The 15,254-nt window shown below is 37.7% G+C and overlaps 2 protein-coding genes across 4 annotated transcripts in view; one reads left to right on the plus strand and one right to left on the minus strand.

The window, feature by feature from the left end:
• Window positions 1-15,254, minus strand: part of LOC125926342 (olfactory receptor 13C9) — a 229,643-nt gene that overhangs the window by 145,402 nt on the left and 68,987 nt on the right. The window lies entirely within an intron of this gene.
• LOC125926355 (olfactory receptor 13D1-like) lies at window positions 7,465-8,475 on the plus strand. Its single transcript, XM_049635715.1, has one exon. It carries the CDS (start codon window positions 7,531-7,533, stop codon window positions 8,473-8,475), a length of 945 nt encoding a protein of 314 aa, XP_049491672.1. The 5' UTR covers window positions 7,465-7,530.

The raw sequence follows: 15,254 nt of genomic DNA on the forward strand, positions 1-15,254 counted from the left end.
TTTATGACTATTATTCTAAATTCACTTTCTGTTATATTGTTTAAATCATTTTTGATCAGTTTGTTAGCTGTTGTTATTTCCTGGGCGTTTTTTTGAGGGGAATTCTTCTGTTTTGTCATTTTGGATAGTCCCTGGAGTGGTGCAGGACTGCGGGGCACTTCCCCTGTGCTGTCTTGAATAACTTGCATTGGTGGGTGGGGCCGCAGTCAGACGATGTCTGCCCCCAGCCCACTGCTGGGGCCACAGTCAGACTGGTGTGTGCCTTCTCTTCCCCTCTCCTAGGGGCGGGATTCACTGTGGGGTGGCATGGCCCGTCTGGGCTACTTGCACACTGCCAGGCTTGTGGTGCTGGGGATCTGGCGTATTAGCTGGGGTGGATCGGCAAGGTGCACAGGGGCTGGAGGGGTAGGCTCAGCTCGCTTTTCCTTCCGTGATCCGCTTGGGGATCAGAAGTGGTGCCCTGCGGCACCAGGAGGGAGTCAGACCCGCCAGAGGGATGGATCCGCAGAAGCACAGCTTTGGGTGTTTGCGCGGTGCAAGCAAGTTCCCTGGCAGGAACTGGTTCCCTTTGGGATTTTGGCTGGGGGATGGGCAAGGGAGATGGCGCTGGAGAGCGCCTTTGTTCCCAGCCAAGCTGAGCTCTGTCGTCTGGGGCTCAACAACTCTCCTTCCCGTTGTCCTCCAGCCCTCCCGTTCTCCGAGCAGAGCTGTTAGCTTATGACCTTCCAGATGTCAAGTCCCACTTGCTGTCGGAACACATTCCATCTGGCCCCTCCGCTTTTGCAAGCCAAACTCGGGGGCTCTGCTTGGCCGGTGGGCCGCCCCTCCACCCCAGCTCCCTCCCGCCAGTCCATGGAGCACGCACCGCCTCGCCGCTCTTCCTACCCTCTTCCGTGGGCCTCTCGTCTGCACTTGGCTCCGGAGACTCCATTCTGCTAGTCTTCTGGCAGTTTTCTGGGTTATTTAGGCAGGTGTAGGTGGAATCTAAGTGATCAGCAGGATGCGCGGTGAGCCCAGTGTCCTCCTATGCTGCCATCTTCCCAGGATCCCCTCAATCAAAAAGTTATTTTATTTTAAAAGTGCTGAATAAGACAATGCAAAAATTAAGGAATTATTGGGTGAAGAAAATACCATGGATACACATGAACATCATTGCAAATAAATCACTTTCCCTTATCATGGAAAATGAATACCAGCCTAAATTACCAGATTAAATTAACATGTGTTATGCATTCAATCTATGCCAGTGATGTTCAGGTATGTTACACTAATCCTCAAAACAACTCTAAGAATAGGCTACATAACCCCATTTTAAATGACACATAATGCTGTGAGATAATGTTTTGCACAAGGTTTATACAGCCAATATGCCAAAGAGCCAAGACTGAAGTTTAGGTCTTCCAAGCCAAGTGTTTTCCAATAGACATAGTACATCGCTTTATCAGTGTTTAAGGCAACAGGGTAAGAACTGGGACACAGTAGGCTTCCAGAGACAGAGAGCTCTGCACTGTAATATGGCCCTAGAAATGGTCAGAGCATGAAAAGGATGAGCTGGGTCAATGATCCCAGCAGTGAGCCTGGTTCACTGAAGATCCCAGCAACAAAGAAGTGTTCTTTGTTTCTACACAGATATGTGAAACAAAACCCAGGATAATTCTCAACACCATATAAGAAAATGAAAAGAAGCTTTGCTGTAAGTAGAGGACTACTGCTCATTATTAGCAACTGTGGGGTTGCTATTTATTCAGATATGCACCAGAGATCTAGCACCAGGGATGTCTGGTATCATGAAGAATATGTTGTTTCATAAACAGGAAGGGAAATTAGCTGAAGCAGACCATAGGATGCAATACATAGTGCATTTGATTTCTTTCTGAGGGGAGGGAGGCACAGCCTGTTTCAAGAAGCTCCTTAGGTTAAAATCAGGAAGTCACGGTGAGTACAAGTGCTTTACAAACTTCTACTCTTTTCTCTTGGTGAACTTGGATTGAAAGGTGAATGCTTCATGATCCAAGTTCTCAAGCAGAGTTTGCTTTCCTTCTGTAGGTGATCCCCAAAGATGAGCATCAATCTAAAGACAGACCTTTAGAGCAAGATGGACAGAAACAGCCAGGCAAGAAACAAACTTCACTTCTTTTTGGTAGAAATAAAGAAGCCAAGGTAACAGTAATCACTAATATCCCCCACACTCCTCACACTGACTCTATTTTCTGCCTTACCTTTTACTGTCTGATATACTTGGGTGCTTCATAAGGTACATCCTATCCATACTGCCCACCTGGACCACTCTAACTGGTGAAGTCTAGAATCCTATTCCAAAAATTGGAACTGTTCAGTGTGTCTGCTCAGAGTGCATATATTTGTGAAGTGATTGCTTGAAATAAAATATTAAATGGCTTAAGTCAGTCTGTGTAATCAAACAACAGAAAATCTCTCTCCAATATCCATTAACTGTTCTTACCCTTTCTTGGGTTTTAATGAAAACTGAGGACAGAATTCTGTAAACCCTTGCCACTGTTTCCTTAAAAGGAAAAGTTAAAAATGCTTTTGATTTTTTTATTACGTTTTTAATTCCACTGTAGTTAACATACAGTGTTCTATTAGCTTCAGGTGTACAATATAGTAAGTCGACAGATCTATACACTATTCAGTGTTCCTCATGATAAAGGTACTCTTTTATCCACATCACCTATTTCACGCATCTTCTACCTACCTCCCTTCTGATAACCATCAGTTTGTTCTCTACAGTTAAGGTCTGTTTCTTGGTTTTTCTATTTTCCTTTGCTCATTTGTTTTATTTCTTATATTCCACATGAGACCATAAAGTGTTTGTCTTTCTCTGACTTCTTTCACTTAGCATTATGCTCTCCAGCTCTATCCATGCTACTGCAAATGGCAAGATTTCATTCTTTTTTATAGCTGAGTAATATTCCATTGTGTATCTATACATCTTTATACATTCATCTATCAGTGGACACTTGGGCTGCTTCCATAATTTAGCTATTGTAAATCATGCTGCAATAAATATAGGAGTGCATATATCCATTTGAATTCGTGTTTTGTATTTTGGAGGGTAAATACCCAGTAGTGTGATTTCTGGATTGTAGGGTAGTTCCATTTTTAATTTTTTGAGGAACCTCATACTGTTTTCCAGAGTGGCTATAAATGCCCACCTACAGTGCATGAGGGTTCATTTTTCTCCACATCCTTGCCGTCACTTATCATTTCTTGTGTTTTTGACTTTAGACATTCTGAGTGGTGTGAGGTAGTATCTCATTGTAGTTTTGATTTGCATTGTAGTTTGATTTGCATTACTCATGATGAGTAATGTTGAGAATCTTTTCATGTGTCTATTGGCCATCTAGATGTCTTCTTTGGAGAAATGTCTGTTCATGGCTTTTGCTCATTTTTTGATTGGATCATTTGTTTTTTGGGGTATTGAGTTGTATCAGTTATTTATATATTTTGGATACTAATCCTTCATCAGATATGCAATTGGCAAATATTTTCTCCCACACTGTAGGCTGCCTTTAATCTTGATTGTTTCCTTCGCTGGGCAGAAGCTTTCTATTTTGCTGTAGTTTATTTTTGCTTTTATTTCCCTTGCCTCAGGAGACATATCTAGAAAAATGTTATTACAGTCGATGACAGAGAAATTACTGCCTGTGCTCTCTTCCAGAATTTTTATGGTTTCCTGTATCACATTTAAATCTTTAATCAATTTTGAGGTTATTTTCACGTATAGCGTAAAAAAGTGGTCCAATTTCATTCTTCTGCATGTAGCCGACCAGTTTTCCCAACACCATTTGTTGAAGAGACTTTTTCCCACTGCATATTCTTTCCCCCTTTGTCAAAGATCAATTCGCCATATAAATGCAGATTTTTGGGTTTTCTATTCTGTTCCACTGATCTATTTTTGTGCCAATACCATACTGTTTTGATGACTAGAACTTTGTAGTATCACCTTAAGTCTGGAACTGTGATGCTTCCAGTTTTGTTTTTCAACATTGCTTTGATTATTCAGGGTCTTTTGTGATTCCATACAAATTTTAAGGTTGTTTATTCCAGTTCTGTGAATAATGCTGTTGGTATTTTTATAGGGATTGTCTTAAATCTGTTGATTGCTTTGGGAAGCATGCACATTTTAACAATATTTGTTCTTCCAACACATGAGCATTGAATGTCTTCCCATTTCTTTGTACCATCCTTAATTTCTTTCATCAGTGTTTTATAGTTTTCAGAGTAGAGGTCTCTCACCTCTTTGGTTAAGTTCTTCCTAAGTACTTTATTATTTTCGGTGCAATTGTAAATGGGATTGTTTTATTAATTTCTCTTTTTGGTGCTTCATTATTAGTGTATAGAAATGCAACAGGGGAGACTGGGTGGCTCAGTTAAGTGTCCAACTCTTGATTTTGGCTTAGGTTATGATCTCAGAGTCCATGAGATTGAGCCTCGTGTCAGGATCTGCACTGGCAGCATGGAGCCTTCTTGGGATTCTCTCCCTCCCCCTCTCTCTCTGCCCCTACCCTGCTCATGCTCAATCTCTCTCTCTATCAAAATAAACAATTTTTTTAATGCAACAGATTTCTGTACATTGATTTTGTATCCTCTGACTTTACTGAATTCACTTTTCAGTTCTAGTAGTTGTTCATGTAGTCTTTTAGGGTTTTCTGTATATAGTATTGTGTCATCTGCAAAGAGTGAAAGTTTTACTTCTTCTTTACCAATTTGGATGCCTTTTATTTTTGGTTGTCTAATTGCTGTAGTGAGGACTTCCAGTACTATGTCGAATAAATGTGGAGAGAGTGGACAACCTTGTTCCTGACCTTAGGGGAAAAGCTCTCTTTTCCCCATTGAGAATGATGCTAGTTGTAGGTTTTTCATATAAGGCCTTTATTAAGTTAAGGGATTTTCCCTCTAAACCTACTTTGTTGAGGGTATTTATCATGAATGGTGGTACTGTGTCAAATGCTTTTACTGTGTCTATTGAAATGATCATATGGTTTTTATCCTTTCTAATATTTATGGGATATAAAGCATTGATTGTTTTGTGAATATTGAAACACCCTTGCATCCTGGGAATAAATTCCACTTGATGGCGGTGAATGATTTTTTTAATGTATTGCTGGATTTCTTTTGCTAGTATATTGTTGAGGATTTTTAAATACTTCTGATTTTTACAGTCATAAAATATATATTCTTCATGTTTTGAAAATTTGGAGAATGAGGAAAAATTTAGAAAAATTAAGAAAAATTAAGAATATTAATAATGTTTCAAAATACTGCATTTCAGAGAAAACTAATATTTTGCTGTGGCTGCTTTTTCAGCCACACGTATACAAAATGTGATCACTTATATTGTTATGAAATTTCCTATTATAATGTAACATTACACCATGAGCATTTTTCTTTCCCTTTGCTGTTCTCCAAGAGTTGGTTGTACAACACATGAAGGTATGTCATCTTACGAATACAGAATGATCCACAATCAACAAAAACCAGACTTCCAGCAACCTAAAAGAAAGAGAAAAACTTGCTGCAACTGCTCAAATTCTAACCAAACTGGAATCATGAAATGACATGAAATGTCATTTATTTCTCTTACTCTATTCTACTGGGTGGATCATTCAGAAGAAAAAAAAAAGTTAAATAATAATAATAGTGCCAGTACAAATCTTTGACTACTTTTACAAATATACTCCAGAGTTTTACAATTTTGAATTATGTGGCCCAATGATTTGATAGAGATGATCTTTATTATCTTAATTATGTATCCTCTCATATCTATATCTAAGGGATTTACTGAGAATGAGTATTGTATGTTATCAAATGCTTTTTTGGCATCTTGTTAGATGACAGTATGTTTTGGTTTTTTGCCTGCTTCTTTAGTGTGTTTTATTGATAGATTTTCAATTATTAATTTGGAATTTCATTAATTCATGAAATAAATTATATCACTTTAGTATAGGGTTTGGATGTGTTTTATTTACTATTATTATATATATTCATAAGTAATATTGATCCAGAGTTTTGTTCTATCCTTGATAGAACAGGCTATTTTAGTTTGATAAAATGTTTTTGTAAAATGTTCCATATATTTTTTCATATTGAAACATGTCATATAGCACAGAAATTGTTTCTTAAAAGCTTAAAATAACTGTCATAAGCATTCTGCATCCAGCTTCCATTTTGAAAAACAAGTTCTCACAATGGGATCTCTATTACCTACCACAGTACATAAGGCAGAGTTTGAGTTGTATAGATAAATAAATGAAGCATTCTATGAGAGATGTTAAGTATAGGATGCTATGACAATACATAAAAGGAGTATCCTCCTCACAAAAAGAGATGAGATTGTTTTCCTAGAAAAGGTGATGTCTAAGTTAGGAGGTTCCCTTCTAGCTTAAGAAAACATGTACAAATGCATAAGGAAGAAAGAGTGTAGTATTATGGGGAGAATGAAAGAAATAGCATGGCCATTGCAGAGCATGTGGGGTATCAGTAGTACCTCCATAATATCTTAATTAGAAGAATCAAGGGGTAACAATATGATTGGAGGAAGAGCTGGAGGACTTTTCTTAAAGTTGTGTTGGATAGCACACACATTGTTTTACAAAGATTATATTTTCCTAGTAAAATGTTTTTTTGTGGGGTTGCTGATGAAGATCATGAAGAAACAAACCCTCCCTTGATACCATATTTGAAGAGGAAATGGAAAAAGTGAAAGCAAAGGTAAATGAAGAAGTTCAGATAGGCCTACCTGATGGGTTGATTTGATGTTCCTGGTAACGTTATTTTTTCTGTTCTCTCTTGTTTTGACCTAAATTCTAAGAAATGCTCCCCCCACCGGATTCTGGGACTATTTTTGAACAGAGAGAAAGCTTCCTTCATCTTTGTATATATATATGTAAATATACACCTAATATTATTATATTACATAGAATAAATATGATTATATCATATACATGCAATGTTGGAACTACCCGCTGTTCTAGGTACCTAACAGATTTTATTCAAGTCAAATTGAAGAACTTGACAAATAATTATTGCTTTTTTTCCAGGTTACTATGAGCTATCTCATAGTAAAAATGAATAGTTTACTAAAATGAATAGTTTACTGAACTTATATTCAGGTTAAATGATATGGTGCTAGATCTACATAATCTTTTAAATAGAGACCTGCTTCATCAGAAAACAGCTTTAATTTAAAATTTTCTATTAACAAAGACATCCCTATATATCTACATTTAAAAGTAGTTTGTCCTAAATTTTATTTGGCACTTCCCAGTAAAACTCTTGGAGTATTAGTAGCCTTGACAATGCTGCTGTGTAGTCCTCAGATGTTCTGGATTTCTCAAAGCCTTACTACCATCCATCATCAATAAAATTTATACCATGTCCCTCATCTTTTGCTTCCTAGGAGTGTTTCAAGAAACAAATACAATACTGGAAGTGAAGGTGTACTAAAGATCAACATTAAAAATTTAAATTTCCCTGAGTCTTGTCCTTTTCTAAATGTGACATGGACACATGAGGATGGGGAATTATTCAACCATGACCAAATTCTTTCTGGTGGGACTTTCCAAATACCCAGAGCTCCAGCTTTTTCTGTTCGTGCTCTGCCTCATCATGCATGTGATAATTCTGCTGGGAAATAGCCTCCTCATTGTCATCAGCACATTTGATTCTCGCCTCCACACCCCCATGTACTTCTTCCTTGGGAACCTCTCATTCTTGGACATCTGCTACACATCATCATCCATTCCCCCGATGCTTGTCATATTTAAGTCTGAGAGAAAATCTATCTCCTTCATTGGCTGTGCTCTGCAGATGGTTGTCTCCCTTGGGTTGGGCTCCACTGAGTGTATCCTCCTGGCTGTGATGGCCTATGATAGGTATGTGGCCATCTGCAACCCACTGAGGTACCCCATCATCGTGAACAGGGTGATTTATGTGCACATGGCTGCTTGGTCCTGGATCATAGGCTGCCTAAACTCCTTAGTGCAAACAGTCCTGACAATGGTATTGCCTTTCTGTGGGAATAATGTCATTGATCATATTACCTGTGAGACCCTGGCTCTTCTTAAACTCATATGTTCAGATATCACCATCAATGTGCTTATCATGACAGTGGCAAATATTGTTTTACTGGTGATTCCTCGGCTGTTAATTCTCATTTCCTATGCTTTTATCCTCTCTTCCATCCTGAGAATTAATTCTGCTGAAGAGATAAAGAAAGCTTTTTCTACCTGTTCTGCCCACCTGACTGTGGTTATCTTCTTCCATGGTTCAGCCCTTTTTATGTACATGAAGCCCAAGTCAAAGGACACAAACACTTCTGATGAGATCATTGGACTGTCTTATGGAGTGGTAACCCCGATGTTGAATCCCATCATCTACAGCATGAAGGATAAAGAAGTGAAAGAAGCCATGAAGAAAGTCCTAAGCAGACACCTGAATTTATTGAAATCATGAAAGGCCTTAAGGCATGTGATATCCTAAGTGGAGAACTGGATCTTGTGTTTATATTCAAAGATGAAACTGCAAAACCTACTATCATGACAGCTTGTATGTTTGCAAACCCAAATTTGGGACTCATTCTTTTCAACATAAAATGCTTATGTAAGTCTTCTAAATAGTGCCTTATCTGCTGGGTTTCCAGCTATAAGCAGGTCTGCTAATTGCTCCCATGAAGTTCATGATGCTGTTCATCAAGATGAATCAATATCTCAACCTCAATCTCTCTCAATTTCTCTTTCCCTCTCTCCCTTTCCTCCTTTCTCGTTTCTCACTTCCCCTCACCTCTCTCCTCCATATATTTCCCTTCTCCTCCTTCTTTCTCTTCTTTCTCAGTGTCTTTGAAGTAGACATCTGTTGCTTTTGTTATGCAACATCCCTGCATAATACCTCTACACAATTTGCAGATCTGCACAATATGTAGAAAAATTATGAATATTTTTCTCTTGAGAAACCAACAGTCCCCCACTCTCAGTCCATGTTTTACAGGGTGGGCCTGTCCCAACCCTCTGAAAATTAGGGCAAGCATGGAAACAGGACTTGCCAAAAATTAATTAATTAACTTTTAAAAAGTTTACTCCTTTAGTCATAGTGCTTGCTGTAGTTTAGCAAGTGACCTGAATCAGACTAATCAGATACCATCCAAGAGTGCTGCCCCAGTGTCAGAAAAAAAATTATTCTTTCTGTAATGATCTCTCAGTGGGTAGAATGTAAACCCAGAGCTCCTGCTGGTGATCCTTGTCAACATGTGGGAGAGACTGAGAAAGTAGAGCTGACAAAGAGAATGTGCCTGACGATACCATTCTAACTCCTGAAATCAATGATGGCGAAAATTAGACTCATCTCTGTACAGTTTGTTTATACGAATCAGATTAGTATTTTATCCAAAACTAATTTTAGTTAGATTTTACCACATACAACCACATATATCCTAATTATTATATCTTCTTGCCTCACATCTCCCTCCATCTAGTTATGAAGGACACAGTCAAACTCAGAAGCAGAGAATGGAATGGTGGTTACCAGGGGCTGGAAGGAGAGGAAAATAGGGAGTTATTAGTCAAAGGGTGCAAAGTTTCAGTCATACAAGTTGAATAAGTCCTAGAGACCTACTGTACAACATAGTACCAACAGTTAACAATACTTTAAGTTACTGTATACTTTAAATTTTTCTAAGAGCATACTTACATTACGTGTTCTTATTGCAAAATAATAATAATCATAAATAAGAGGGTGGGAAGAAACTCTTGGAGGTGGTGGATAGGTTTGTGGCACAGACTGTGATAGTTTTATGAGTATATACTCATCTCCAAACTCATCAAGTTTTATATGTTAATTATGTACATCTGTTTCAATGTGCAAACTAATTGAAACCCAGAGGGGAAAAGGATTTTACTTTAAATAATAAAGAGTACATATTAAAGTTTTAATAAAGGTAAAACTAATCAGTGGTATTAAAATATTAGAAAGGTAGCTATTTGGGGGAAATTGAGACAGGGAAAGACTGGAAGAGGCATTAGAGAAGTCTTCTAAGGTTATTCTAATGTTCTATATATTTTTTAAATTTATTTAAATTAAAGTTAGTTTACATACAGTGTAGTATTAGTTTGAGGAGTAGAACCCAGTGATTCACCACTTACATATAACACCCAGTGCTCATCCCAACAAGTACCCTCCTTAATGCCCATCACGTATTTAGCTTATCCCCCACCCACCTCCTCTCCAGCAACCCTCTATTTGTTCTCTGTATTTAAGAGTCTCTTATGGCTTGCTTCCCTCTCTTATTTTATCTTATTTTTCCTTCCTTTCCCCTAATTTCATCTGTTTTGTTTCTTAAATTCCACATATGAGTGAAATCATATGATATTTGTCTTTCTCTGAATGACTTATTTCACTTAGCATAATACACTCTAGTTCCATCCACATTGTTACAAATGGCAAGATTTCATACACATCTTGATAGGAGTTTAGATTACACAGGTGTATACATTTGTCAAAACTGAGTACATTTTACTTGTGCATTTATATAAATTTTAAATTTAAAAACTTCACTTAAATATTTAATTCTAGTTAAAAATAAACTCTCATTAATGATATGCATACTAAGGGAGAAGTATATTGAAGTCTACAAAGTTCTTTGAAATGCATTAAAAAATAAGACAGATTAGAGACTATAGAGAAGGATGGATCATAGATACGATAAGCAAGTATAATAAAATCTTAATGCTAGTATTTAGTCAGTGGATAAATAAGCATTCATTTTAAAATTCTTTCAATCCTCCTTTATGCTTAAAAATTTTCATAATAAAAAGTTGGAAAATTTTTACATGAAACTTATCAGGGGTATAGCTCTTGAACAAACGAAACAATGCAGACTCTTATTAAGCCAAGGATAGAGAATAAATCAAATGTGATGTCCTTATAAATTACCTTAAATTTCATTTAAGAAAAAGTAATACTATTTCAAAAGGCAAAACTTGTCAGCAGGTTATTTACAACTCCTACAAGAAAGAAATTTAAAATAAATTTTAATGGTCCCATTAACCTTAATTTTCTATATGATCTGTAGTCAGAGTTTTAATTGTTATTCCTGGGGAATGGGTACAAGGAAAGGATAGGGAAGAAATATATCAGAAATTTATAAAAATCAGAATCAAAGATAATAAGAAAAAAAGAAAACAGCAAACATCTTTGGCAGGATGTTTTGTCTGCATGATTCTTTCTCCTGTTTTTAGCTATTTCTGAGGGACTACTGGCTCACCAGGGCATGTCAGATTGTAAAGACCTTTAAAAAAGGAACTGGGTTCTACCCAATTATTAGTTATTTATTCTTTTATTCAATAATTCAATTAATTATTCTTTAATTCACCTTCCTCCATACCCTTAAGTTCACGAAAAGGTTTTTGAAATGGCATTCCTCTATTTCAAAGTTTCTCAGTCTTGACGTTATTAATATTTTGAGCTGTATAATTCCCCATTGTGGGAAGCTGTCCTGTACAATATACCATGTTTAGTAGTATCCCTTGTCTCTACACTAGATGCTAGTAGTACTGCCCTCTCTGCTCCCAACCTCCTCAAATGTGACAACCAATGTCTCCAGATTCTACCACAAGTCCCAAAGGAGCAAAATCACCACAGTTGCTTTTGCTATACATCTCTGCTATACATCCACATGAAAAATTGCCTCAAATTTGTAACACTACTAAACAAGTAAATTCTTAAAAAAAAAAAAAAAAAAACAAGTTGTATAAACATTCATATTTCCCAGAGCCATCTCTTATCTGAAATTTTAATAAATATTAAGATGTTCAACTTTAGCTCAATCTAAGCTATAAGCTGGCTGAAAAATGAAGTTTTCTTTTCCTATGCTACTGATATTTTCACACCAGATGTGGGAGGAATAGTGACTATAAAAGTCAGAAGTTAAAAGTTACAGACATCATAATAGTAGTTGCGTTTTAATAAAGATACAATTGAGTATACACGCTAAAATCAAAAGACTGTTTTTAAAACGGAATGAGACTTTGGTCAATATAATGAAGGCTATTGGTATTAGTGATGAAAGGATTATTAAATACGAATTTTATGCCTCTGATCCAAAGTTTTAAATTTCAAAGCATTATTTTTTCTTTGGAGTATTCCATACAGTATAGAGTATATCTCAAATTCTAACACATATAACAAGTATATTTAATCTATATTTAACAAATCTATAACAATTTTTTAAATAAGGCAAATAACTTTGTAAAATCAATACTTGATGAATGTATATACAGTTCTATTTAAGGAAATCCTAAGGGTAAATTAGTGCCCAATGAGGAACCATGGATGTTAGTCAAGAATGGCATGATGCCATTTCTATGAGAATATTTATTGTTATTTAAAAATAATGAAAAACAGATTTCTCTCAATGGAATGTGTATTTCATCAATGAGAATAAAGACCCAAAGAAATGGAATGATATCTTCAAACTGTTCGTGGAAAATAACTAAAAACCTATTATTCTGTACCAAACTAAACTATCTTTCAAGAGAGAAGGCAAAATAAAGACACTTTTAGAAAAAGGCTAACATTTTATCACACATAGCACCCCATAAAGAAAAAACTGTATTCAATTGAAAGGTATGAAATGAAAAAACAAAACAAAAACAAAGTAAACAAAGAAATTGGTAAACATGCAAGTAAATCCAAATTGTCACTAGATTTTTTTTAAAAAAGCAACAATTCGGGGAACTTAAATACAAAGTAAAAATGACATTTTAAATATCAACAACATGGAAGATAGTCAAGAGTTAAAAATCAAAGATAAATATTTTAAAGTCCTTGAACTATTCAGAGGGACTGCAGAGATATCAAGTAGAGACTATGTTAAACAAGCATCATTAAAAAAATAAGGGAACTCATAAAAACAATAGAAATAAGATACAGAATTTTCAAATCTGTTAAGAGAATAAAAGAGCAAAGAAAGTTTCATCAATTCAATAGAAGTCATGAAAGTTGTTCAAAAAAAATATTTAAAGCATAGATTTAAAAAATACCAAATGAGGATAAAAGAATCAAAAGCATAAATATTCACATTAAATGTTATAAAGGCACCAGTTGGAACATATCAATTGATATTGTGCAGAATTACATTAACCTATTTTCTAATGCTAAAATTCACCTTTTGTCCCAGCAGTAAATTCAGCCAATCCAGTTATATTCTATTTACAAGATAAATTCCTAAAATGTAACACAGAAATTTGGAAAGTATTGTGATGGAAAAATAGGTACCACATAAACACTAACCCAAAGAAAGCCACTGTTTGGATTAAACTAGGCTAGAAGGACTTGAAGCAAAAAACATTACTAGGGAATTTATCAGAAAGAAAAAATAGTCCTGAACCTTATCCATCTTACCACACAGCTTCAATATAAACACTATGAATAATACCAGCATTACAAGAAAAAGACAAATCTACAATAAAAAGGGGAGAATTCAATATCTGTCTTAAACTTTTAAGTGAAGCAATAAGATATACACACACACACTTATATGAAACTTTGCATTAACACATGAGAGGATATTTTCAAATCCAAATGAAATATATAAAAAATAATACAACATTAGGAAAGGAAGCAAGTCTCAATAAATACCAAAGAATAATATTCTAATCTCAACTCTGGCCACAATACAAAAAACATTAGAGATAAATATTAAAAACATAACCACTCCCGGAGGTTCCGGAAGATGGCGGCGTAGGAGGACGCGGGGCTCACAGCGCGTCCGGCCGATCACTTAGATTCCACCTACACCTGCCTAAAGAACCCAGAAAACCGCCAGAGGATTAGCAGAAGGGAGTCTCCGGAGTCAAGCGCAGACTGGAGGCCCACGGAAGAGGGTAGGAAGGGCGGCGAGGCGGTGCGCGCTCCACGGACTGGCGGGAGGGAGCCGGGGCGGAGGGGCGGCTCGCCGGCCAAGCAGAGCCCCCGAGTCTGGCTGGCAAAAGCGGAGGGGCCGGACAGACTGTGTTCCGACAGCAAGCGCGACTTAGCGTCTGGGAGGTCAGAAGTTAACAGCTCTGCTCAGAAAGCGGGAAGGCTGGAGGACAAAGGGAGGGAGAGCTGCTGAGCCCCCGGACGGCAGAGCTCAGCTTGGCGGGGAACAAAGGCGCCAGCGCCATCTCCCCCGCCCATCCCCCAGCCAAAATCCCAAAGGGAACCAGTTCCTGCCAGGGAACTTGCTCGCTCCGCGCAAACACCCAACTCTGTGCTTCTGCGGAGCCAAACCTCCGGCAGCGGATCTGACTCCCTCCCGCTGCCACAGGGCTCCTCCTGAAGTGGATCACCTAAGGAGAGCGAGCTAAGCCTGCCCCTCCAGCCCCCGTGCACCTTGCCTACCCACCCCAGCTAATACGCCAGATCCCCAGCAACACAAGCCTGGCAGTGTGCAAGTAGCCCAGACGGGACACGCCACCCCACAGTGAATCCCGCCCCTAGGAGAGGGGAAGAGAAGGCACACACCAGTCTGACTGTGGCCCCAGCAGTGGGCTGGGGGCAGACATCGGGTCGGACTGCGGCCCCGCCCACTAACTCCAGTTATACACCACAGCACAGGGGAAGTGCACTGCAGGTCCTCACCACGCCAGGGACTCTCCAAAATGACCAAACGGAAGAATTCCCCTCAGAAGAATCTCCAGGAAATAACAACAGCTAATGAACTGATCAAAAAGGATTTAAATAATATAACAGAAAGTGAATTTAGAATAATAGTCATAAAATTAATCGCTGGGCTTGAAAACAGTATACAGGACAGCAGAGAATCTCTTGCCATAAAGATCGAGGGACTAAGGAACAGTCACGAGGAGTTGAAAAACGCTTTAAACGAAATGCAAAACAAAATGGAAACCACAATGGCTCGGCTTGAAGAGGCAGAGGAGAGAATAGGTGAACTAGAAGATAAAGTTATGGAGAAAGAGGAAGCTGAAAGAAAGAGAGATAAAAAAATCCAGGAGTATGAGGGGAAAATTAGAGAACTAAGTGATACACTAAAAAAAAATAATATACGCATAATTGGTATCCCAGAGGAGGAAGAGAGAGGGAAAGGTGCTGAAGGGGTACTTGAAGAAATTATAGCTGAGAACTTCCCTGAACTGGGGAAGGAAAAAGGCATTGAAATCCAAGAGGCACAGAGAACTCCCTTCAGACGTAACTTGAATCGATCTTCTGCACGACATATCATAGTGAAACTGGCAAAA

Source organism: Panthera uncia, chromosome D4, assembly GCF_023721935.1.
Source record: "Panthera uncia isolate 11264 chromosome D4, Puncia_PCG_1.0, whole genome shotgun sequence".
Classification (NCBI taxonomy): domain Eukaryota; kingdom Metazoa; phylum Chordata; class Mammalia; order Carnivora; family Felidae; genus Panthera; species Panthera uncia.

Coding starts and splice junctions, on each gene's coding strand:
- LOC125926355 (XM_049635715.1), top strand. CDS start 7,531: ATGAGGATGGGGAATTATTCAACCATGACCAAATTCTTTCTGGTGGGA.